This window comes from Hylobates moloch, unplaced genomic scaffold (genome assembly GCF_009828535.3).
Source record: "Hylobates moloch isolate HMO894 unplaced genomic scaffold, HMol_V3 SCAFFOLD_2, whole genome shotgun sequence".
In the NCBI taxonomy this organism is placed as follows: domain Eukaryota; kingdom Metazoa; phylum Chordata; class Mammalia; order Primates; family Hylobatidae; genus Hylobates; species Hylobates moloch.
In genome coordinates this window covers 129,083,153-129,110,415 of record NW_026652277.1, presented here as the reverse complement: position 1 = coordinate 129,110,415, position 27,263 = coordinate 129,083,153, and the positions used below count along the sequence as shown (strand labels likewise).

The window sequence follows — 27,263 nt, the reverse complement described above, 5'->3', positions numbered from 1 at the left end:
GTACACCAAGGCAAGAACCTGGAATACAGAAAGCCCTCCATCCTTGAGACAAGCTAGAGGGTCTAACTGAGCTAGTTAACATAAGCCGCCTATAGACGGCAAACTAAAAGAGTACCCTGTAACACACACCCACTGGGGCTTCAGCTATAAACATTCACCCCTAGACACTGCCATGGGGCCAGAGCCCCACAACCTGCCCATCTGTATGCTCCCCTAGAGGTTTGAGCAGCGGAGCACTGAAGAAGCGAGCCATTCCCCCTGTCGCACACCCTGCGAGGGGAACAAGGGAACCTTTCCTGTTTCACTATGAGAGCAAAGCAGATCCTCTATCCTAAACTGGCAAAGATGTCATGCTCTCCTGGTTTCCTAAAAGATAAACGTTTAAGTATTCTACAAACACCTTCCTAGCTTCTATCAAGTTGGCCGAATTACAGAAATATTAAAATAAATCCCACAACAATTTCAATGGTAGCCACAAAATGACATAGAATAAGCCAGTTAATAGAAAATAAATGTACAGCCAAAAATTCCTTCAAAGTGAATGTCTAAGAAAGGTGTAGGATTTAGTATCTAGACACACTAGACACAGCTCTGAAGAAACCAGAGTAAAGAATGACTGCAGTGGTAAAATAGCATCATAGTTGTTCCCCAACTTACGATGGTTCAACTTAAGATTTTTCTACTTAACGATGGTGCAAAAATGATATGCATTCAGTAGAAACCATAGTTCAAGTACCCATACAACCATTCTGTTCTTCGTTTTTGGTACAGTATTCAATAAATTCCATGAGATATTCAACACTTTATTATAAAATAGGCTTTGTGTTAGATGATCTTGCCCACCTATATGTTACTGTAAGTGTTCTGAGCACATATCCTGGCTCTAAGGCAGGAAACTCAGATTCTTTATTACTAATGTTCATCACCAGCAAGAATGTTAACCCAATGACGTTTGTAAGAGGCTAACCTAATAACTTTTTTACAAAGTGATTTATTGTGGCACTATTCACAATAGCAAAGACTTGGCACCAACCCATATGTCCATCAGTGATAGACTGGATTAAGAAAATGTGGCACATATACACCATGGAATACTGTGCAGCCATAAAAAAGGATGAGTTCATGTCCTTTGCAGGGACATGGATGAAGCTGGAAACCATCATTCTCAGCAAACTAATCACAAGGACAGAAAACCAAACACTGCCCGTTCTCACTCATAGGTGGGAACTGAACAACGAGAACACTTGGACACAGGGCGGGGAACATCACACACCAGGGCCTATCGGGGGGGTGGGGGGCTGGGGTAGGGATAGCATTAGGAGAAATACCTAATGTAAATGATGAGTTGATGGGTGCAGCAAACCAACATGGCACATTTATACATATATAACCTGCGCACACCCTAGAACTTAAATAAAAAAAAATGTATCTGATAATATTAAGATGTAAGTTCCATGAAAGCAAGGACTTCATTCATTTCTGTAGCTCCAGTATCTGGAACAGTGCCTGGCACATAGTAGCTACTCAACATTTGTTGAATGAGTGAATTAATGAAAGAATGAATCAATGCCTGAGTAAACCTGTAATTAGCATGAAAGTAGCAGCTCTGCTGTGAAGCTGACTCAGACTTACTTCTGAATGGATGTTTTTGTAGATCCATAAAGCTACCAGCTCCTCGCGAAGTGAACCTGAAGGGCGGAAAGGCACTATTTCACAATATTTTACTACTTTACACTGTCCTGTGTGTGATGACCTAACTCAGCATGGCATCTGTAGTAAATGTCGGAGCCAACCTCAGCATGTTGCAGTCATCCTCAACCAAGAAATCCGGGAGTTGGAACGTAAACAGGAGCAACTTGTAAAGGTACAGTTTTGTTCCATAGGCCTGGAATCACAAGCAGTCTGATCTTACAGGAAGATATAGTCACTCTTGAATTATAGTGTGAGATACAAAACTGGTGTGAAAAGTGAAATGAGTCTAAATGATAAACTTCGTAAAAATCTCAAAAATATCAAACTATTAATAATGGTTTGTTTTATAACTTATTTTTTGTTTTTTTTTTTTTTTATGGAATAGTGTGTTGTGTTTCTTAATAGCTACAAGAAGAATGGCCATCCATCCAATTTCTTTTATAATACAGGTTGAGCATCCCTAATTGAAAAAAATCAAAATTCAAAATGCCCCAAAACTGAAAGTTTTTGAGCACCAACATGACTCTCAAAGGGAATGCTCATCAGAGCATTTCAGAGTTCAGATTTTCAGATTAATGATACTCAACCAGTAAGTATAATGCACTTATTCCAAAGTTTGAAAAAATTTGAAATCTGAAACACTTCTGGTCTTAAGCGTTTCAAAGAAGGGATACTCAATCTACAGTATTAAAAAGAAGAAAGGAAAAGTCTCAATTGCTCTACTAGTGCTTACCATTCTTTAAAGAAAAATACCTAGTTGTCTTAGATAATTGCTTGCTAGTAAACTTGGAAGGTTTATAATTCTGTGAGTCCAGATAGATGATTCACGGCATGATTGAGTCATACTGCGTGCCAGAGACTGTTCTAGGCACCTTTACAGGTGAGTAAACTGACACAGAGAGTTTAAGTGATTTGCATGTTACACTGCTAAGTGGCTGAGCTGGGATATAGATATAAAATGCAAGGATGATTTTTCAAGTATGAGAATTCTAGCAGAAATAAACAACAAACATCTCGAAGTAAGTTGAAGAATGAAATCTAAAGAAAAATTTGCCACCTCGCACCCCCCAATAAAATCATTACTCATTATGGTTGATAAGTCATCTCCGTTCTGTCCCTACCTGCTATCCCTCTGTCACCATTTCTTGCTCTTCTCTGTCACACTCTACCTCCACCCATACCATACTGAACTTCTCTTAGGTCTGTGAATGCCCCTCACCGCCTCCTCCTGGCCTTTAAACACCCTGCTCCTTCTGCCAGGAACACTTTCCTCTACCTATCCCACCCCACCCCCTATCTTCTAAGGAATCAGCTGAAACCCCTGGACTGGGTGAAGCCTTCCCTGTAGTAGGCTCCTGCCATAATCTCCTCTGCTTTACTGTGATTTGGGGTTTGTCTGTCCTCCTCACTAAATAGCAAATAAGCCAGTGAGGACAGAGGCCCGGTTCTTTCACTGTCAAGTCAGTTATGCCTAGCATATAGCCAAGTCCATGGGGCTGGTCTGTAAATATTTATTGAATGAATGAACAAGTTCCTGCTTAATGCATGATTAAAGAAGGAATATATCACTGGAGTTATTACCAACCAACTTTCAGCCATTTTGTACCAGTTCTGTGGTTCTAGTCAGTACAACCACTGAAGTCACTGGGTGCTCCCAGCTTCTGTTTATTTTATAGACTTCTGTCCTGATGGCAGCAGCCAACTCTCATAGAACTATAATTCCCTTGCTGGATCCTAGTATGAAGCCTAAATGAGAGCAGGACCTCCAGGGCTCTGCTAAGGTCAGACTGTATGGTCCTTTCCTAGACTTTCTTAGGTTTTTTCTGTACTCAGTGACAAACACATCACTACTTGGTGCCATCAATTTACCCAGAGCCCATCCTCCTTCAACATTAGGTGTTCATTCTTTTTTCTTTTTATTTATTTATATTTTATTTTATTTTTGAGGCAGGGTCTCACTTTGTCACCCAGACTGAAGTGCAGTGGCATGATCACAGCTCACTGCAGCCTCAACCTCCTGGGCTCAAGTGATCCTCTCAACTCAGCCTCCCATGTAGCTGGGACTACAGGCATATCCCACCATGTTTTACTAATTTTTTAATTTTTTTTTTTTTAGACATGGGGTCTCACTATGTTGCCCAGGCTTGTCTCAAACTGTTGGACTCAAGCAATCCTCCCACTTCAGCTGCCCAAGGGCTGGGATTACAGGCATGAACCACGATGCCTGGCCATCTTATTTCTTATAAAAATACAGTTTAAAAGAAAGTGATGCCACAGCCATAAAAAGAGAATAAAATCGGCCAGGCATGGTGGCTCATGCCTATACATCCCAGCACTTTGGGATTCCAAGGCGGGCAGATCACCTGAGGTCAGGAGTTCGAGACCAGCCTGACCAATGTGGAGAAACCCCATCTCTACTAAAAATACAAAATTAGCCGGGCATGGTGGCACATGCCTGTAATCTCAGCTACTCAGGAGGCTGAGGCAGGAGAATCAACCTGGGAGGCAGAGGTTGCAGTGAGCTGAGATTGCAGCATTGCACTCCAGCCTGGGCAACAAGAGTGAAATTCTGTCTCAAAAAAAAAAAAAAAAAAATCATGTCCTTTGTAACAACATGGATGCAGCTGGGGCCATTATCCTAAGCAAATTAATGCAAAAACAGAAAACCAAATACTGCATGTTCTCACATATAAGTTCTCACATATAATGAACATTGGGTACTCATGGACATAAAGATGGGAATGATGAACACTAGGGATTCCAAAAGGGGGGTGGGGAGAGGAAAAGTTGAAAAACCACCTGTCAGGTACTACATTTACTGCGTGGACAACAGGATCATTAGAAGCTCAAACCTCAACATCATACAGTACACCCATGTAACAAACCTACATGTATACCCTTGGATCAAAAAAAGAAAAAAAAAGCGATGCTATTTATAAATACTGATGGTTTGTCATCTTTCAAGAGCTATTTTAATTTGAGGTGTTTTTCAAGAACGTTCAAATGAATGTCTCCTATGCACTAATTTGTAGAAATTTTTAATGAAGCAGAAATTACTAGAGATGTGATGAGAATCAGAAACACATCCAAACAGGAGATTTTACATCATTCTCAATCCAAGACCAATCAAGTGATCAGAAATAAGTGAAATTACGGAAATCGTAAACATTATAAGTCAGACCTTGTGATTATATATCAAACTCTGTAACCCAGTACCAAAAAATGTACTACTTGTTTCTAGAATGTTTTAAAAATGGCCATTATCTGGCCAGGCGTGGTGGTTCATGCCTGTAATCCCACTTTGGGAGGCCAAGGCAGGTAGATCACCTGAGGTCAGGAGTTTGAAACGTTTGGCCAACATGGAGAAACCCCAACTCTACTAAAAAATACAAAAATTAGCCAGGCATGGTGGCACGAGCCTTATACTCCCAACTATGCAGGAGGCTGAGGCAGGAAAATCACTTGAACCCAGGAGGCAGAGGCTGCAGTGAGCCGAGATCACGCCGCTGAACTCCAGCCTGGGTGACAGAGCAAGACTCTATCTAAAAAAAAAAAGTCATAGTCCGTAAAAAAAAAAAAAAAAAGCCTCAGCTGGGCATCGTGGCTCACGCCTATAATCCCAGCACTTTGGGAGGCCGAGGCAGGAGAATCACTTGAGGTCAGGAGTTCGAGACCAGCCTGGCCAACATGGCAAAACCCCATCTCTACTAAAAATATAAAAATTAGCAGGGTACGATGGCAGGCACCTATAATCCCAGCTACTTGGGAGGCTGAGGTAGGAGAATCGCTTGAGCTAAGGAGGCAGAGGTTACAGTGAGCTGAGATTATGCCACTGCACTCCAGCCTGGGCAACAGAGTGAGACTCCATTTCAAAAATAATAAATTAAAAATAAAATAATAAAAATTAAAATTTAAAATTAGCTCGGCATGGTGGCAGGCACCCACAATCCCAGCTACTAAGGAGGCTGAGGCAGGAGAATTGCTTGAACCTGGGAGGCAGAGGTTGCAGTGAACTGAGATCATGCCACTGCACTCCAGCCTGGGCAACAGAATGAGACTCCATCTCAAAAAAAAAAAAAAAAAAGGAAAAGAAAAGAAAAGAAAGCTTCAATACATTTCAAAAAGTAGAAATATTACAAATGAATGTAATACAATGCTATAAAATGGTAATTAATTACAAACTAACAAAGTGATTCTTCCCCTTGTAAATTCTGTTAAACAAAATGAAAACACTGCAAATCAGATTCTAGATGGCAGATCTCAGAGAAAAATTCATCACCTTAACACTGTTAATCATAAACATGAAGGAATGAAAGCAAATGAAGTAAGCATCTGACTGAAAAATTTTTTTTGAGACAGAGTCTCACTCTGTTGCCCAGACTGGAGTGTAGTGGTACGATCTTGGCTCACTGCAACCTCTGCCTCCTGGGTTCAAGCAATTCTCCTGCCTCAGCCTTCCGAGTAGCTGGGATTACAGGCGTGCACCACCACGCCCAGCTAATTTTTGTATTTTTAGTGGAGACAGTTTCACCATGTTGGCCAGGCTGGTCTCAAACTCCTGACCTCAGGTGATCCACCTGCCTCTCCGCCTCCCAAAGTACTAGGATTACAGGCATGAGCCACTGTGCCCAGCCTTGACTAAATTTTAAACAAGAAAGCCAAAGGATAGTAAAAAGAATAAAGATTAAAGCAGATATTTTTTAAGTGCCTGCCTCCCTATGTGCTACAAAGTAGATGTCCAGGTTGGGGCACTTAAAGTTTTAAATGTAAGCCTGAATCAAGCTATAATGCTCAGGGTTTAAACCACCAGTAAAAGATCTTGAAACTGAACACTGAGTTAAATTTAGTGAGTCAAGTAATTCCATCCTGGCTTATTTATCAGACAAGCACAGAAAGAGCTTAAATATTTATCAGTTTGTCCTGGCACCTGAATGTAACTGCAATTCATAGAGCTGTAATACAGAAATTCTATATTTGGGAATAGATTTGAGTCTCTTGGCAGAGATCTAATTAGCAAAGGCTTCATCGTAGAACAGCGTACTCAGTCTTCATGGAGCACACTGAAGCACATGTTTCTAAGCAGTCTGCTTGTGACAATATCATAATATTGGATACAGTAACCAGTCTACTTAGAAAAAGTGTGCCCTTCGGTTAACTGGAAGATAACTGGGGCAAAGAACAAAAATTCACTGGCCTGTGAGCCATCTCTGAAACTGAAACCCTTTGATAAATATAGATCAAAGAATTCACTAGAGCGTATTTGATTTCTCTTAAAAGACAGTCCAGAGTAGTTGTTGCCATTTAGTATCGCTTTTTTAAAATCACTTGTCTACGCTATTCAGGTGAAAGTCAGCCTGCATTTTCTTAACCTTTGGAGTCTTCACTGGCATCCTTTTTAATTTATGTTCTTCATGTTTTATAATCTTTTTTTAACTGTATATGCAACTTGAGACTTTGAAGTATTTTTAAAAATCTGATCATTGTGTAAAACATTATAATGCTTCTCTTTTTAAAAACTGCCTTATGATTTATGATTTTCCTTAAGATCAGATCTTATTATACATCCAAATCATCTGGGAAGCCTTAAGTACAGATTCTTAGGCTTTCATGCCCAGAGATTCTGACTCATGAGTCTGGGATGGGGCATTTGTTTATTTTTAAGCTCATTGTTAGCCAGGGTTAAGAACCACTGGTCTGCACCACTACTTTCAAATTCACATCATTTGATTTTTTTTTATATTGGCTTTTCTCTTCTGGAATAAGAAAATAACTTTTTTATGATTGGCATATGAGAATATAGTCTAAGTAATTTGAAAAAAAAATCGTGTTTATAGGTCATTTAAGAGACATTCTTTGGTAATTGGGTAGCTTATGTAGATTGTAATAGTATTCCATTGTAAATGAAAGTTAATCTTAGGAATTAAATGAATCCTTAGGGAAATTTGTACTCTATCTTTACAAAATAATATCCTTTAGAAATGTCTCAACATAGGGTAGTTTAGGCTTCTAAGAGATTAAGATTAATGAAAGTTTCTATAATGTATGTCTGCCAGTAATCTGTAGTAGTCTAGAAAGTAGGGATTATAAAAATGTGTTGTTTGCATACGTGCATAAAAACTTTCCTGTTATTTCTCTTATGCTTTCAGATATGCAAGAACTGTACAGGTTGCTTTGATCGACACATCCCGTGTGTTTCTCTGAACTGCCCAGTACTTTTCAAACTCTCCCGAGTAAATAGAGAATTGTCCAAGGCACCATATCTCCGGCAATTATTAGACCAGTTTTAAATTGTCAGTATCACAGAATTACAGGTGCTATTTTTTCAGTGTTTACCACTAAACTGTTGTGCATGGTGCTTTTTAACTTTCATCGAGTCAAGGATGTTCACTGTCTATCTGTTATCTGAAGACTATGAAGACTTCTATGCTAACCGAATTAAAATGTACTTGTTGATCTCTGAACAGCTCGCTTCCTACAATGTACAAATTCCTCATTCTGTCACCTTTTAAACATCGTTTCATAATGCAGGTGTTGGATTTGCTCCAGTATGTGTACCATCTTGTAAATTCATTTGAGTAGATCATGTTTACTTCCCAGTGGAAGGAGCACTGAAAACCTCTTAAAGAAAAACCATTTGTGTGTTTTCCTTGAACTGTCTGTATCAAGACGTGTTACTTCGAGATATCCATTCACTTTATAATTTTGACTGCAAAATATTTTGTAAATACACTTTTTTACTTTTCAAACAAACAACTGAGTAAAATAATGTGCAATGACTTTTATACAAATGATTTTCAAGTTGTTTGGTATATTTCCTCTAGGTTTTGCTTGACTCAAAGTAGATCGTTATTTTGATCAAACTGTGCAAACAGTAGTACCATGTGTAGCATTTTGAAACATTATTTTTTAAAAAATGCTGTCTTGCTTTAGCTATTAATGGGGCATTGTGAGGAACTGTGCAAAGACATTTTTGTTACAAACCTGTGGGCCTGTTGCAATACTTTAAAAATAAAAAATTTTATTCCATTTGCTTGTTTTGTATAGACGACATTTCTATTGCTTCTAAATATGCTTAAAATATTTTCTTTCCTTATGTACTGTACAGTTAATCTTATTTGCCATCATCTTGAACACAAAATGTGTATTTAGAATATTTGTATAACTGTGTAAAATACAAAAGGAATTATGTGGTCAGTGCATTGTTTTTTAAACTGGAAATCATTTTGTTTTAAAAGTTAATAATGGAAACCATATTAAAATTGAATAAAATATAAAATATAGCAGTGTGACTTCATCTTTTTTATAAGCCTGCATTGGTTACATCTTACCCTAGCCTTTTCTGAGTTTTAATGAAGTAAATTTAACACATTTTTATATCCTGTTTGTTTGATACTGCAATTTCCTTACCAAAACTTCAGGGTTAAAAAAAAACAAAACAAAACAAAGGCAGCAAAAATGGGAAAATTTAGCAGTCATCCTTTTAGAGAGTTTTAAGAGTGTACTTGTTAGTAGATCTTCAGTGTTCATTTTCATTTTGATATAATTAAATTACTGGGAAAGCGAAAACTATACTACTTCTTAAAAACTTTAATGCCAATCTCTATATGCTTATTTTCTTCAATAGAAAAAAGTTCTTATTTTAGAAGAGAGAGATAAAATAAAAACCTAAAACCATTAAAATCCTACAAGAAAACCTAGGCAATACCATTCAGGACATAGGCGTGGGCAAGGACTTCATGTCTAAAACACCAAAAGCAATGGCAACAAAAGCCAAAATTGACAAATGGGATCTAATTAAACTAAAGAGCTTCTGCACAGCAAAAGAAACTACCATCAGAGTGAACAGGCAACCTACAGAATGGGAGAAAATTTTTGCAACCTACTCATCTGACAAAGGGCTAATATCCAGAATCTACAATGAACTCAAACAAATTTACAAGAAAAAAACAACCCCATCAAAAAATGGGCAAAGGACATGAACAGACACTTCTCAAAAGAAGACATTTATGCAGCCAAAAAACACATGAAGAAATGCTCATCATCACTGGCCATCAGAGAAATGCAAATCAAAACCACAGTGAGATACCATCTCACACCAGTTAGAATGGCCATCATTAAAAAAGCAGGAAACAACAGGTGCTGGAGAGGATGTGGAGAAATAGGAACACTTTTACACTGTTGGTGGGATTGTAAACTAGTTCAACCATTGTGGAAGTCAGTGTGGCGATTCCTCAGGGATCTAGAACTAGAAATACCATTTGACCCAGCCATATGCAGCCATAAAAAATGATGAGTTCATGTCCTTTGTAGGGACATGGATGAAACTGGAAAACATCATTCTCAGTAAACTATCGCAAGGACAAAAAACCAAACACCGCATGTTCTCACTCATAGGTGGGAATTGAACAATGAGAACTCATGGACACAGGAAGGGGAACATCACACTCCGGGGACTGTTGTGGTTTGGTGGGAGGGGGGAAGGACAGCATTAGGAGATATACCTAATGCTGAATGACGAGTTAATGGGTGCAGCAAACCAACACGGCACATGGATACATATGTAACAAACCTGCACATTGTGCACATGTACCCTAAAACCTAAAGTATAATAATAAAATTTAAAAAAAGTTAGATCACTTTTCAATTCACCTTTGTACTATTTGATTTTATTACTAAATGAATATATTACCCCCCATTAAAAGAAAAAAACAACTTTGTGTCTGTTTCTATTGCTACTGGACTGCAGCTATCAAGGCTACTTGATTAGAGTCCTTTGGAGGTCATTGTTTGCATGGAGCCCCAACAGAGTTCCCCAGGCAGAGTGTGGTGAGCTCCCAGCTGCATTATCTTCCCAGACTTGCCAGGACAACTAAGTGTTTTCATGGCCCATAACCTCATTAGCTTAGTTAGGGTGTCCCACCTGGTTTTCCCAGCCGTAACAATTACGGAAAACGTTTATTACTTCCCTTTTGTGGATAGTCTCTTTTACTAAAATTGTGAGCATTAGTTTCTGATTAAAATTCCTCCTTTTGTGGTTGTTTTATTTTTTCTTTGAGTGCCTTGGGAATAATAATAATAGTTGGGTTTTTTGTTTGTTTGTTTTTTGAGATTTGCTCTGTCACCCAGGCTGGAGTGCAGTGGCACAATCTCGGCTCACTGCAAGCTCCACCTCCCGGGTTCACGCCATTCTCCTCCCAAGTTGCTGGGACTACAGGCGTCTGCCACCACGCCTGGCTAATTTTTTGTATTTTTAGTAGAGATGGAATTTCACCGTGTTAGCCAGGATGGTCTCAATCTCCTCACCTCGTGATCCACCTGCCTCGGCCTCCCAAAGAGCTGGGATTACAGGCTTGAGCCACCAGGCCCGGCCTTTTTTTTTTTTTTTTTTGAGACAGGGTCTTGCTCTGTTGCCTAGGCTGGAGTGCAGTGGTGCAATCTCTGCTCACTGCAACCTCTGCTCCCAGGGTTCTAGCGATTCTCCTGCCTCAGCCTCCCAAGTAGCTGGGATTACAAATGCCTGCCACCACGCCCAGCTAATTTTTTTTTATTTTTAGTAGAGACGGGCTTTCGCCATGTTGGCCAGGCTGGTCTTGAACTCCTGACTTTAGGTGATCCACCCGCCTTGGCCTCCCAAAGTGCTAGGATTACAGACGTGAGCCACCGCGCCTGGCCAATAATGATAATAGTTATAGTAGCTAATATTGTTTGCTTAGTAAGTATATTAGTTTATAAGGCTCCCATAACAAAGCACCACAGACTGGGTGGCTTAAACAAAGGAAATCTATTTTCTCACAGTTCTGGAGGCTAGAAGTCTAAGATGAAGGTGTTGGCAGCATTGGTTTCTTCTGAGGCCTCTCTCGTTGGCTTGTAGATAGCCATCTTCTCCCTGTATCATCACTTTTGGTCTCCCTCTGTGTCTGTCTGGGTCCAAATTTCCTCCTCTTATCAACGACACCAGTCCTATTGAATCAGAGCCCACCCTAAAAACCTCATTTTAATTTAACTGCCTCTTTGAAGACACTATCTGCAAATACAGTCACATTCTGAGATATATAGGATTAGAGCTTCAACATATGAATTTGAGGGGGTCAAAATTCAGCCCATAATAATACGTATAAGGCAATATGCTAATTGCTTTACAAATATCTCATTTAAATCTGACAGCCAATTGCATGCAAGAACGCTGAAGCATGGAGAGATTAAGCAATAAGATTAGGTAGTAGGTGGTAGAGTCATAATTCAAATCCAGGCAGACAGACTACAGATCCCGCACTCTCCACCACCACACACGCTACATATGGGCTTTCTTCATTCATTCTACCAGATCCATTCAAATTTCCCAAAGGAGGGAAAATGAAGTGCCTACTGTCACAAGGAAATAGAAAAACACCATTCTCCAAGCCAGTGAGAGGTAGCAGAGGGGCCCCAGCTAGTCCTCAAGTCTGTCCTTGTGTACCATAGTCTCTAACTCCATCCTTACCACCCCAGGGAGCCTCTAGCAGTGAATGGTGTGGTCAGAGGTAGGCCACTAAGTCTATGCTCATGCCTGACCAAATCCCTGAAGATGAAGTAGAAGTGGGATGACAGAGCCAGCCCCTGCTTCCTCATGGAAAGCACAGGCGACAAAACTTGAATATCACAGTTATACTTAGGAGCTTGAAATCCAAACCTCTCCTGCCCAGTGGCAAGACTTCTAGAGTGCTGTTTTTGAAGGAGCCAGAAAAGGTCAAGTTTTGCCCAGCATATCTGGCATGAGGCAAAGTATCTACAGGAAGATCTCTGCCAGAGCAAAGTGCAAAGCTGTAAACTCAAGTCACTGAAAGCAGAGATGGCAGCAGTCAAGGACACCTGGAGTGTCATTTATTATAATTGCTTAGATAAGACAAGGGAGAGTGTGGTCATTTAGTCTCTCTCCACTAACTTCAGCTTCAACTTCCCCACTTATAAAATATCTTTTCCTAAGTGATATGGTTTGGCTGTGTCTCCACCCAAATTTCATCTTGAATTGAAGCTACCACAGTTCCCACATGTTGTGGAAGGAACCCAGTGGGAGGCAATTGAATCATGGGGGCAGTTCTTTCCTGTGCTGTTCTCTGGCAGTGAATAAATCTCACAAGATCTGATGGCTTTATAAGGGATTTCCCCTTTCACTTGGCTCTCATTCTCTCTTGCTGCAGCCACTTAAGATGTGCCTTTCACCTTCCGCCGTGATTGTGAGGCCTCCCCAGCCACGTGGAACTGTGAGTCCATTAAACCTCTTTTTCTTTATAAATTACCCAGTCTCAGGTATGTCTTTATCAGCAGTGTGAAAACAGACTCATACAGTGAGTTGGTACCAGTAGAGTGGGGTGCTGCTGTAAAGATAACCAAAAATGTGGAAGCGACTTTGGAACTAGATAACAGGCAGAGAGGGTGGAGCAGTTTGGAGAGCTCAGAAGAAGACAGGAATATGTGGGAAAGTTTGGAACTTCCTAGAGACTTGTTGAATGGCTTTGACCAAAATGCTGATAATGATACGGAAATCCAGGCTGAGGTGGTCTCAGATGGAGACGAGGAACTTGTTGGGAACTATAGTAAAGGTGATTCTTGCTATGTTTTAGCAAAGAGACTAGTGGGATTTTGCACCTGCCCTAGAGATTTGTGGAACTTTGAATTAAGGGAGATAATTTAGGGTATCTGGTGGAAGTGAGGGAAGAGAGAGACCCTCTCATATTGTTTTATATTGTTTTATACTCAGTACCTGTTTTAAAAAAAACAAAACAAACAAACAAAAAAAACAACAAGGAAATAAAATCAAAGACAGACAACCCTGGCGCCAGGCCCAAAACTGGACGTGGGCCTGCCTGGCCTAAACCTAGTAGTTAAAAATCAACTCATGACTTAGAAACCGATGTTATTCATAGATTCCAGACATTGTATAGAAGAACACTGTGAAACTCCCTGCCCTGTTCTGTTTCTCTCTGACCACCGGTGCATGCAGCCCGTCACATACCCCTTTGCTTGCTCAAATCAACCACGACCCTTTCATGTGAAATCTTCAGTGTTGTGAGCCCTTAAAAGGGACAGAAATTGTGCAGCCGAGGAGCTCGGATTTTAAGGCAGTAGCTTGCTGATGCTCCCAGCTGAATAAAGCCCTTCCTTCTACAACTTGGTGTCTGAGAGGTTTTGTCTGTGGCTTGTCCTGCTACAGAAGAAATTTCTAAGCAGCAATGCATTCAAGAGATGACTTGAGTGCTGTTAGAAGCATCCAGTTTTAAATGGGAGACACAGCACAAAAGTTTGGAAAATTTGCAGACTGATGGTGCAATAGAAAAGAAAAACCCATTTTCTGAAGAGAAATTCAAGCTGGCTGCAGACATTTGCATAAGTAACTAGGAGCCAAATGTTAATCCCCAAGACAACGGGGAAAATGTCTCCAGGGCATGTCAGACCTTTGCGACAATCCCTCTCAACACAGGCCCGGAAGTCTAGGAAGAAAAAATGGTTTCATGGGCCAGGCCCAGGGCCCTCGTGCTGTGTGCAGTCTAGGGACTTGGTGCCCTGCTTCTCAGCCACTCTAGTCATGGCTAAAAGGGGTCAAGGTACAGCTCCAGCCAGGCTTCAGAGTGTGCAAACCCCAAGCCTTGGCAACTTCCACGTGGCATTGAGTCTGTGGGTACACAGAAGTCAAGAATTGAGGTTTAGGAACCTCTGCCTAGATTTCAGAGGGTATGTGGAAATGCCTGGATGTCCAGGCAGAAGTTTGCTGCAGGGGCGGGGCCCTCATGAAGAACCTCTGCTAGGGCAGTGTGGAAGGGAAATGTGGGGTGGGAGCCCCCACATAGAGTCCCTACTGGGGCACTACCTAGTGGAGCTGTGAGAAGAGGGCCACCATCCTCCAGACCCCAGAATGGTAGATCCACCGACAGCTTGCACCATGCACGTGGAAAAGCCACACTCAATGCCAGCCTGTGAAAGCAGCCAGGAGGGAGGCTATACCCTGCAAAGTCACAGAGGCGGAGCTGCCCCAGGTCATGGGAGCCCACCTTTTGCAGCAGTGTGACCTGGATGTGAGACATGGAGTCAAAGGAGATCACTTTGGAGCTTTAAGATTTGACTGCCCTGCTGGATTTCAGACTTGCCTGGGGTCTTTTGCTCCTTTGTTTTGGCCAATTTCTCCCATTTGGAATGGCTGTATTTACCCAATGCCTGCACCCCCATGGTATCTAGGAAGTGACTAGCTTGCTTTTGATTTTACAGGCTCATAGGCAGAAGAGACTTGCCTTGTCTCAGATGAGACTTTGGACTGTGGACTTCTGAGTTAATGCTGAAATGAGTTAAGACTTTGGGGGGCTGTTGGGAAGCCATGATTGGTTTTGAAATGTGAGGACATGAGATTTGGGAGGGGTCAGGGGTGGAATGACATGGTTTGGCTGTGTCCCCACCCAAATTTCATCTTGAATTGTAGCTCCCACAATTCCCATGTCATGGGAGGGACCCAGTGGGAGGTAATTGAAATTATGGGGTTGGATCTTTCTTGTGATGTTCTCATGGTAGTAAATAAGGGGTTTCCCCTTTCGTTTGGCTCTCATACACCAAGACTCAGAAAGTATAAAGGGGGTAGGGAGGTCTTATGGGGAACATGGGGAAACAACTGAATCATGCTCCAAGTTAGAACAGTTTAACCAGATTATCAATACACTTGTTTTAAACAAGTTAAAAATAGGGCTGTGGCACTAAGTGCAGGCTTTCAGCTGCTCGGACCTGCAGGGAAGGGAAGTCAGTAGAAGAATCTCAATTTCTGCCTGACATGCAATTTTCCACTCTAAAACAGAAACATCTATAATCATCTCAATTAGGAAATTATTATTCAAACAAAACATTTGCTAAGACATGCAGTGAGTAACAGCTCTTTGGTAAACTGGATGTTACCAAAGATGTTAGATATCACTAGAGAACTTAATGTCATTTTTGAAATGTCTATGTGAAGTACAAATACTATTCCTATTTTAGGAACCCAATACAACCATCGCATAAATTTTGGAGCACTCATATTCTAAACTCTGGACATATTCTTGACTAATTTCTGAAGTAGAGATGCCAAACTCATTTTTAAATATGACTGAAACTGGCATAAAAACAGATACATAGACCAATGGAACAGGATAGAGAACCTAGAAATAAATCTAGACATTTACAGCCAACTCATTTTCAACAAAGGTGCCAGGAATATTCAATGGGGAAAGGACAGTCTCTGAAAAAAATAATGCTGGGAAAACTGGGGATCTATATGCAGAATAGTGAAAGTAGACCCCCACCTCTCACTCTATACAAAAATCAAGTCAAAATGGATTTAAGACTAAAATATAAGACCTAAAACTATGAAATTACTAGAAGAAAACATGGGTAAACACTTCAAGACATTGGTCTGGGCAAAGACTTTTTGAGGGTAAGTCCTCAAAAGCACAGGTGACAAAAGCAAAAATTGATAAATGGAATTACATCAAGCTAAAAAGCTTCTGCACAGCAAAGGAAGCAATCAACAAAGAAACAACCCACAGAATGGAAGAAAATATTTGCAAACTACCCATCTGGCCAGGCACGATGGCTCATGCCTGTAATTCCAACACTTTGGGAGGCCGAGGCGGGTGGATCACTTGAGGTAAGAAGTTTAAGACCAGCCTGGCCAAAATGGTAAAATCCCTTCTCTACTAAAAATACAAAAATTAGCCGGGTGTGGTGGCACACATCTATAGTCCCAGCTACTAGGGAAGCTGAGGCAGGAGAATCGCTTGAAGCTGGGAGGCAGAGGTTGCAGTAAGCTGAAACCGTGCCACTGCACTCCAACCTGGGTGACAGTGAGACCCCGTCTCAAAAACAAACAAAAGCAAACCAAAAAAACCCTACCCATCTGACAAGGGATTAACAATCAGAATACATACGGAACTCAACAATTCAATAGCAAAAACACACAACAACAAACCAAGTAATCTGATTTTTATGTAAGCAAAAGATCTGAATAGACTTTTTTTTTTTTTTTTTTGAGATGGAGTTTCACTCGTTACCCAGGCTGGAGTGCAATGGCATGATCTCGGCTCACTGCAACCTCTGCCTCCCGGGTTCAAGCACTTCTCCTGCCTCAGCCTCCCGAGTAGCTGGGATTACAGGCGACCACCACCACACCCAGCTAATTTTTTGTATTTTTAGCAGAGACGGGGTTTCACTGCGTTGGCCAGGCTGGTCTCAAACCCCTGACCTCAGGCGATACACCCGCCTCAGCCTCCCAAAATGCCTGGATTACAGGCGTGAGCCACCATGGCCGGCTCAATGGACATTTGTCAAAAGAAGACATACTAGTGGCCAACATGTAAATGAAAAATGTTCTGGATAAACAGAAACTGATTATAAAACAAAAAACAAAAGAAAAAAGAAAATGCCTGACATCACTCATCATCAGTAAAATGCAATCAAAACCACGAGATATCACCTCACCCCAGTTAGAATGGCTATAATCAAAAGAACAGAAAATAAAGAGATGCTGGCCAGGATATGGAGAAAGTGGAATGCTCCTACACTGTTGGAGAAATGTAAATTTGTACAGCCACCACATAAAACAGTATGGAGATTCCTCAAAAAACTAAAAATAGAACTACCATATGATGCAGCAATTCCACTGCTGGATGTATATCCAAAGGAAAGGAGATTGGTGTATCAGAGAGACAGCTGCACTCCCATGTTTACCGCAGCAATATTCACAATGACCAAATATGGAAAGAACCTAAGTGTTCTTCAACAGATGAATGGATAAAGAAAGTGTGGTATATACACTATTCAATATTATTCAGCCATAATAAAATGAAATCCTATCATGTGCAGCAACATGGATGAAACTGAAGGACACTATGTTAAGGGAGTTATTTCACTTAACAGAAAGACAAATATTCCACGTTCTCACTTAGATGTGGGAGCTAAAAAATTAATCTCATGGAGGTAGTGAGTAGAATGATAATTACCAGAGGCTGGGAAGGGCAGGGGACAGAGCAGAGGGCAGTAGGTTGGTTAGCAAATACAAAAATACAGTTAGAAGGAATAAGTTCTAGTGTTTGATAGCACAGTAGGGTGACTACAGTTAACACTAATTTATTGTATATTTCAAAATAGCTAGAGGAGAAGATTTGGAATGGTCCCAACACAAAGAAATGATAAATATCTGAGGTGATGGATATCCCAACTACCCTGATTTGCTCATTACACATTGTATGAATGTATTAAATTATCACAGGGAACCCATAATTATGCATAGCTATTATGTATCAATTCAAAAATCAGTGAAACAACCGAAACATGAATCTTAAACCAACACCACTATTGTTATCGATGTTTTATTCAAACAAGTTTTTATACGGTACAAAGCTATGTAAACAGTGAGTAGTCTATTTTTTTTTGTTTGAGATGGAGTTTCGCTCATGCAGTGGTGTGATCATGGCTCACTGCAGTGTTGAAATCCTGGGCTCAAGGCATCCTCCCGCCTTGGCCTCCCAAAGCACTGAGATTACACGTGTGAGCCACCACACCCAGCCTAGGTGAGTAGTCTTAAATTCAGATGTAATAAACCTGCAAGATCACTCCTACCCTGTTAAGCCCCCCAAATCAAAATTGATTGGTGAAAACCTGCCTAGAAGGGCAACCTCCAAAAGATCTGAGCTTTTGTTTTAGGAAGGACTTCAAATAACAGCATTATTTCCTGCATTGGACCAAGCAGCAGTGGAGTGAATAGAAAACATGAGATCTCTTCCTCTCCAGTTTTCCTTTAAGAAAGTGCACAGGCTAGGCGCAGTGGCTCACGCCTGTAATCCCAGCACTTTGGGAGGCCGAGGTGGGAGGATCACGAGGTCAGGAGATCGAGACCATCCTGATTAACACGGTAAAACCCCGACTCTACTAGAAATACAAAAAATTAGCTGGGCACGGTGGTGGGCGCCTGTGGTCCCAGCTACTCAGGAGGCTGAGGCAGGAGAATGGCGTGAACCCGGGAGGTGGAGTTTGCAGTGAGCTGAGATAGCGCCACTGCACTCCAGCCTGCGCGATAGAGCAAGACTCCATCTCAAAAAAAAAAGAAAGAAAGAAAGTGCACAGAATTTCAAGGATCTACAAAAGCAGCATAACTTAATCAATCTGTAAATTAGCCTAAGAAAAAACCACTGTGACTAGTAAAGGATCCAGTTTTGTGCACTGATAAAAGCAGTGGTTCTCAATCTTGGCTGCACATTACAATTATGGGGGATTGGGGAGGAAGAGTTACTTTTTAAAATATCCATACTCAGGCTCCACTCCAGACCAATTAAATTGGTATTTAAGTTAAAATGCTGGGCATCAGTCATTTCTAAACACTGCCAGGTGATTCTAACAGCAGCCAGGTTTAAAAACCACTGGAGCAAAGGTTAATCACTTGGGCAGAGGACAAGAACACATTTTGCAATCATGTTTTTCCCTTGGGTCCTCTTTCCTTCTGGAGCTTATGAATTCTGGAGGGTGTAGAAGCAAAATGTCACTTTCCCTCACTTCGGTAAGGCTAAGAACTTCCTATATCACTCTACTAGTCTGTTTTCATGCTGTTGATAAAGACAGACCTGAGACTAGGTAATTTACAAAAGAGGTTTATTGGACTTATAGTTCCACATGGCTGGGGAGGCTTCACAATCATGACGGAAGGCAAGGAGCAGCAAATCACATCTTATATAGACGGCAGCAGGCAAAATGAGGGCTTGTGCTGGAAAACTCCCTCTTATAATAACCATCAGATCTCGTGAGACTTCCTCACTATCACAAGAACAGCACAGGAAAGACCTGCCCCCATGATTTAGTTACCTCCCACCAGGTCCCTCCAATAACACATGGGAATTCAAGATGAGATTTGGGTGGGGACATGGCCAAACTATATCAATCACCATCAGAAAGGAAAGGCTTTGCACCCTGAGACAAAACAAAAATGATAGGGTCATCTAACTGTTTCTGATCTAAAAAACAATAAAACCTTGAATGTTTCCCATAAACCTGGACTCCCTAAGAAATTTTATCCTTGGTTTTTGCTGTGCTACATCTGAAGATTTGCCATAACCTTTGTGAATATAATAATTACATGAGGCAGTTACTGTTTTTCACCATGAACAGTCTAATGCAAACTCAGAAACCTTGGTAGTTTTTAATTTTTTCCTTCAAATACTTATGTTTTTTATTTGGCAAGCCAGTCATTCTCTTGCTCTCTTTGCAGGTAAACTTTTCCTTTTCTAAACGCTTCTGTCTCTGAGTATTTCTTCAACAAGGGTAAAGATTCATAGAGTGCTTGGACACAGAACTGGATACTCTGCTCCTGGAGGCAGAGTTCACTGCAAGTGATAAGGGAAAGGGCTGAGAAATGAGAACCTGCTCCGTCAGCTCAAGGGTCTCTGGAGCTGTAATCCAATATCTAGTTTGACCATAAATATGTTCTCTTGGCTGGACTGAATAAATCTCAAAAGTTGGTGTCAGATTCCTTTGTTGTAGGCTTCCTAAGCCTTCTTACCTATATTCACCTCAACTACATTGTGCTGAGTAATTTCTACAAAACTCTAAATCAAAAATTATCCCAAAGACATATACAAGTACTAGAAATGAACAAACAAAAACACACACCAAGGAACCAAGAGTTTAGCTACTTTCCTTTTCTAAAACTAGGTAAAACCTATTACAATAAGAGTTACTGGCTCTTCTGCTGATAGAAATTTTGTCATGGCAAATTTTACTTGAAATAGAAAAACATAAGCTTGGTGAAGGCAAGGATCTTATCTGCCTTCTCCTGTTATATTCCCAGGGCCCTGGTTACTGAACATGGTAAATGCTCAGTAAATATGTTAGATAACTGAAATGCATGAATTTGGAAAACTTTCTGGTCCACACAGATGAGAACTGTAATAATATCTCTTGCAAACTGGGACTCCTCTTAGAGCTCACTCAAGTAGAAATCTTACTCTCTTACGAGAAAGCTTTCTTTCTTGGTAAAAATCAAATAGTCCACAAAACTTGTCTAATACGCTCTTCCAAAAAAGTCTGCAATTTGGTGTGATTTTGTTTTTCCAGTTCTGATGCAGATGAACCAGGCCATCCATCCCAGGGCCTGCCAATTTTCATCCCATTCAGGTATTGATTACCAATATTTATAAAGCCTAGCACTTCTCTGGTACAGAGCAGACAGTGGAAATTCCCTTTTGATGATAACAGCTCCTGCATGCAGAGTGGTGGGAGTAGGAGGATAGAAGTAGCCACTTTCTGGATGGGAGCAATGTCATCAACCCAAGGGGAACCCCTTCATAGGCTAACCAGCAACTCCTGAGGCAAGGCCCAATAAGGGCAATGGCATCTACTCAAGTCAAACAGGTTTCCTCCGGAAGCTGGACCAGAGATATACAGAGGAACTCCTGAGGCAAGGCCCAATAAGGGCAATGGCATCTACTCAAGTCAAACAGGTTTCCTCTGGAATCTGGACCAGAGATATACAGAAGATGGGCCAGGAATGCAGAAAATGAGTGGTCCCAAGGAGGGGCAGAACTGCTGTGAGAGAGGCAGAGAGCAGCCCATTTACGGTTCTCTGACCACACACCTTCTGGTTCCAAGGTGGTTCAGAGGGATCTCTGTTTGTAAACGAATGAGCACAAAACACAGAACTATTCATTTGGCAGAAAACTGAGATCAAAGCTGTACCTACTACTGCAAGGACAAAAAAGAAAGTCCATTAATACTTAGTCTACAGAGCCTCACATGCAGTAAGCCCTCAAGCACTTGCGCAATGACTGAACAAAAATTGTAAGCAGATAACAAAACTTTGAGGTAGTTGCCTGACATAACCTTTCTTTGAGTTCACTTATTCAGAACGTGGGTGCTACTGATACGATCATAATGCGCCTAAAGTCTGAGATAATACCTTAAAAGTATGTGTTTATTCTCTTCCTAAAGCTGCTCTCTTCTGGAAAAACTTAAGAAAAAAATCTAAGACAAAAAACACAAACACAACAAAATATTAAAAACAGAATTACCATAAGATCCAGCAATTCCACTTATGGGTATATATCTCAAAAGAACTGAAAACAAGATCTCAAAGAGACAGTTGTACACCTACGTTCACAGCAGCATATTAACAATAGCCAAAATGTAGAAACAACACAAATGTCCATTGACAGATGAATAAACAAAATGTAGTATGTATATACAATGGTGTATCATAGACTTAAAAAGGAAAGAAATTCTAACACATGCTACAACAAAGATGATCCTTGAAGACGTGTTAGGTGAAGGAAGCTAGTAATGAAAGGGCAAAAACTGTATGATCCCACTTACATGAAGTACTCTGAGTAGTCAAATTCATAGACAGACAAAGTAGAATGGTGGTTGACAAGGGCTGGGATGGGGGCGTAGAATGGCAGTTATTGTTTAATGCACAGAGTTTCAGTTTTGCAAGGTAAAAAACGTTCTGTGGATGAGTGGTATTGATGGTTGTACAACAACGTGAATATACTTAATGCCACTGAACTGTACAATTTAAAATGTTAAAAGATACATTTTCCATTAAGTATATTTTATAAAAATTAAATAATTTTTATTGGAAAAGCATCATACAATCCCAACAAGTTGTTCTGAGCTGACTGGGCGCAGTGGCTCACACCTGTAATCCCAGCACTTTGGGAGGCCAAGGTGGGCGGATCACAAGGTCAGGAGTTTGAGACCAGCCTGACCAACATTGTGAAACCCCGTTTTTACTAAAAATACAAAAACTAGCTGGGTGTGGTGGTGCGCACCTGTAATCCCAGCTACTCAGGAGGCTGGGAGAATCGCTTAAAACCAGGAGAATAGCTTAAAACCAGGAGCCAGTGGTTGCAGTGAGCCAAGATCGTGCCATTGCACTCCAGCCTGGGTGACAGAGCAAGACTCCATCTTAAAAAAAAAAAAAAAAGTTGTTCTGAGCTAAAAGCCAGCCCCTTATGCTACTCATGTCATCTAACTTCAAAACATTCCTCCAGGCCACCCGTTAACTAACTCATAACCAAATGTATCAAAGGCAAGCTGCAATAAATTTACGGAATCTATTAAACACATTCTGCCATTAAAAATCCAAGCAAACGAAGACATAAGAGCAGTATATAATAGTCACAGGGTGGGGTATCGTGGCTTACACCTCTAATCCTAGCTGAGGTGGAAGGATTGCTTGAAGCCAGGAATTTAAGACTAGCCTGGGCAACAAAATGAGACCCTGTCTCTGAGAAAAAAAAAAAAAAAAAAAAAAAGCCAGGTAAGGCATGCAACTGTAGTCCCAGCTACTCAAGAGACTGAGGTGAGTGGATTGCTTGAGCCCAGAAGTCTGAAGCTGCAATGAGCTATGATCACACCACTGCACTCCAGGATGGGCCATAAAGGGATATCCTGTCTCTAAAAAAATTAAAATGAAATAAACAGAAAAGGATAGTCACAGTGTAAGAACCAATCTTCTCTGAAATAATTTTTAAAAATAACACAGAAATAGAGAATAAGACAAGACATAATTAAAATAACCACAGATCCCAGACAAAAACTGATGGAATTCATCACAACTAGACCAGCCTTACAAGAAATAAAGCTTAATACATCTGGAGGCAAAAAAGATGATAATCACCATCATGAAAACATGCAAAAGCATAAAATGTACTAGTGTTATAGATACACAAAGGAGGAAGATAAAGAAAACTTATCTCTACAGAAAATCACAAAATCACAATGATAAACATTAAGAGAGGAAAAAACAAAGGATATACAAAACAATCAGAAAACAATTCACAAAATGACAAGAGCAAGTCTTCACCTGTCAATAAGAGCCTTGAATGTAAATGGGTTAAATTCCCCACCTAAAAGTTATAGAAAGACTGAATGGATTAAAATAAACAAAAAAACAAAAAACCCCATTACCCAACTGTATGCTGCCTGCAAAAAACTCACTTCACCCATAAACACACATATGGACTGAAAGTGCAGGTATGGAAAAAGATATTCTACACAAAGCAAAACCAAAACCAGGCAAGAATAGTTATGCTTAGATAAAATAGACTATATCCAAAACTGTAAAAAGAGACAAACAAAGTCATTATATAATGATAAAGAGATCCATTCAAAAGGCTAAAACAACTGTAAATATATATGCACCAAACACCAGAGCACTAAAATAAATAAAGCCAATATTCTTATATTTCAAGGGGCTCTCACACCTGTAATCCCTGCACTTTGAGAGGCCAAAGTGGGAGAATGCTTGAGCCCAGGAGTTTGAGACCAGCCTGGGCAACATAGTGAGACCTTGTCTCTAGAAATAATTTAAAAATTAGGCTAGGCACAGTGGTTCATGCCTGTAATTTCAGCACTTTGGGAGGTCAAGGTGGGAAGATCACTTGAGTGCAGTTCAAGACCTGCCTGGGCAACATACTGAGGCCCCACCTCTATTAAAGAAATAACAAATTAGCCATAGTGACACACAACTGTAGTTCCAACTACTCAAAAGGCTGAAGCAAGAGAATCACTTGAGCTCAGGAGGTCAAAACTACAGTGAGCTGTAATCGTGCCATTGCACTCCAGCCTGGGTAACAAAGTGAGACCCTGTCTCAAAAAAATAAAAAAATAAATGGGCACATAGACTCCAACTACAATAGTAGTTGGGGACTTCAGTAATCCAATCTCAGCACTGGACAGATCATCTAGAAGACAGAAAATCAACAAAGAAACATTAGATTTAGACCAACTGGGCCTAACAGACATTTACAGAACATTTCACCCAACAGCTACAGAATAAACATTCTTCTCATCAGCACATTCTCCAGGATAGACCACATGTTAAACAAAACAAAACAAATCTCAACTAATTTAAAAGAATTAAAATCACATCAAGAATCTTTTCTGGCTGGACACAATACCTCATACCTGTAATCCCAGCAGTTTGGGAGGCTGAGACGGGAGGATCGCTTGAGGCCAGGAATTCAAAACCAGCCTAGTCAACGTAGTGAGACCCCATCTCTACAACAGAAAATAATAATAATAATAAGCATAGTGACACCTGTAATCCTAGCTGCTCAGAAGGCTGAGGCAGGGGATTGCTTGAGCCTAAAAGCTTGAGGCTACGGTAAGCCATGATCAGACCACGGCACTCCAGCCTAAGCAACAGAGCGAGACCCTAACTCAAAAAAAATATAATCTTTTCTGACCGCAATATAATTTTTTCTGACCAAAATATAACCATTTCTGATCAAAATATCTTTTCTGACCCAAGGCAAGTGGATCACCGGGAGTTCAAGATCAGCCTGGCCAACATGGTGAAACCCCGTCTCTACTAAAAACACAAAAATTGGCTGGGCATGGTGGCAGGTGCCTGTAATTCCAGCTACTTGGGAGGCTGAGGCAGAAGAATCACTTGAACCCAGGAGGCAGAGGTTGCAGTGAGCCAAAATTGTGCCATTGCACTCCAGCCTGGGTGACAAGAGCAAGACTCCGTCTTAAAAAAATAATAATAAATAAAAATACAGTTAGATAGAGACCGGGTGCAGTGGCTCACACCTGTAATCCCAGCACTTTGAGAGGTCAAGGTGGGTGGATCACCTGAGGTCAGGAGTTCGAGACCAGCCTGACCAACATGGTAAAAACCCCATCTCTACTAAAAATACAAAAATTAGCCAGGAATGGTGACACATGCCTGTAATCCCAGCTACTTGAGTGGCTGAGGAACAAGAATGGCTTGAACCTAGGAGGCAGAGGTTGCAGTGAGCAGAGATCGTGCCATTGCACTCCAGCCTGGGCAACAAGAGTGAAACTTCGTCTAAAAATAAAAATACAGTTAGAAGGAAAAAGTTCTTGTGTTCAACAGCACAGTAGGGTCACTATAGTTATCAGTAATCCAGTATATAACCGAAAATAGCTATAGCAGAAGATGTGGAATTTTCCTAACACAAAGAAATTATAACACTTGAGATAATTAATATTCTAATTACCCTGCTTTGATCAGTACACATTGTATGCATGTATCAAAATATCACAGGTGGGCTAGGCATGGTGGCTCATGCATGTCATCCCAGCACTTTGGGAGGCCTAGACAGGTGGATCACTTGAGGTCAGGAGTTTGAGACCAGCCTGGCCAACATGGCAAAACCCCGTCTCTACAAAATATACAAAAATTAGCCAGGCATGGTTGCACAAGCCTGTAGTCCCAGCTACTCGGAAGGCTGAGGTAGGAGGATTGCTTGAGCCTGGGAGGTCAGGGCTGCAGTGAGCTGTGATCAGGCCACTTAAGAAATAAAAATAACTTTTAAGTAGCAGGACTGGGGATTGAGTGACACATTGCCATGATAAATCAAAAGTTCTGGTTATTTTAAATTTTTTAGACAGAATCTCACTTTGTAACCCAGGCTGAAGTGCAGTAGCGCAATCTCAGCTCACTGTAAACTCCACCTCCCAAGTTCAAGTGATTCTCGTGCCTCAGCCTCCCCAGAAGCTGGGATTACAAATGCCTGCCACCACACCTGGCTAATTATTTGTTTTTGTTGTTGTTGTTGTTTTAAGTAGAGATAGGGTTTCGCCATGTTGGCCAGGCTGGTCTCAAACTCCTGACCTCAAGTGATCCACCCGCCTCAGCCTCCCAAAGTGCTGTGATTACCAGGTGTCAGCCACCACGCCCAGCCAAAAGTTCTGGATATGAGAAAGCTATCCTGATTATTCAAGGAATCTACTGATCATCTCTCAATTAGGTTTTTTTAAAAAAAAAAAAACTATAATTCTTCAAATTAATAACCAGTTCACCAACTGTAATGTCAATATACTTTGGACAAAAAATTCAAGTTATTTCTGATACTTTATCTGATGGAGAATTTTTTTTTCTTTTTACCCTTTACTTAGGAAATTTGAGAAATGTAAGAACTTTTCTAGGTGCTTAGGATTATGGATTATACTTGTTCCTTATATTTTTGTGTATTTCTCTAATTTTTGTGCCAAAATTTTACGCCTTTATTGTTTTTATAATAAAAAGTAATTTTTCAAAAGATTTTTAAAAAAATAACAGAGTAATTGAAAAATACTCTCAAAATGTCCCTGGATTTTATTATAAATACAAATAAACTCAATAAACTCAAACTGAAATTTACCTATTTCCCTCATATTCAACTGTATTTCCCTTTTTTTTTTTTTTTTCTGAGATGGAGTCTCACTCTGTTGCCCAGGCTGGAGTGTAGTGGCGCCATCTTGGTGTGAGCCACCACACCCGGCCTCAGCCGCATTTTGTGATAAAGGCACAGTGATAAGGGACATAAAATAGTGAGAGAAAAAAAGGCATAACTCTGCAATAACTCACCCACTGTCCCACAAACATAAAAAAGATTCTCCTATTTGAGATTTGTTGGCCTGGCTAATGGGGCATATTCCATCCCCATACTAGCTGTACCTGTAAGCACTTTCAGTGAACTGCTGAAGCTTTTTTCCCCAGCTCATAGTTGAGTGTTTTTTTCTCACTCTGTTGCCCAGGCTGGAGTGCAGTGGCGCGATCTTGGCTCACTGCAAGCTCT

General features: G+C 40.7%; 1 protein-coding gene across 5 annotated transcripts in view; it reads left to right on the top strand.

The window, feature by feature from the left end:
* Positions 1-9,739, top strand: part of REV3L (REV3 like, DNA directed polymerase zeta catalytic subunit) — a 186,639-nt gene extending 176,900 nt beyond the window's left edge. For 3 of the 5 annotated variants that reach the window (XM_032156806.2, XM_058435485.1, XM_058435486.1), the window contains 2 exons: positions 1,655-1,864; positions 7,839-9,738. In XM_032156806.2, coding sequence (XP_032012697.1) covers positions 1,655-1,864; positions 7,839-7,979 — 351 coding nt within the window. In that variant the 3' untranslated portion in view covers positions 7,980-9,738. Of the gene's footprint in view, positions 1-1,654; positions 1,865-7,838 lie in introns of all 5 variants that reach the window. The other 2 variants (XM_032156767.2, XM_032156758.2) reach the window with 1 other exon arrangement.
* Positions 9,740-27,263: the final 17,524 nt, after the last annotated feature.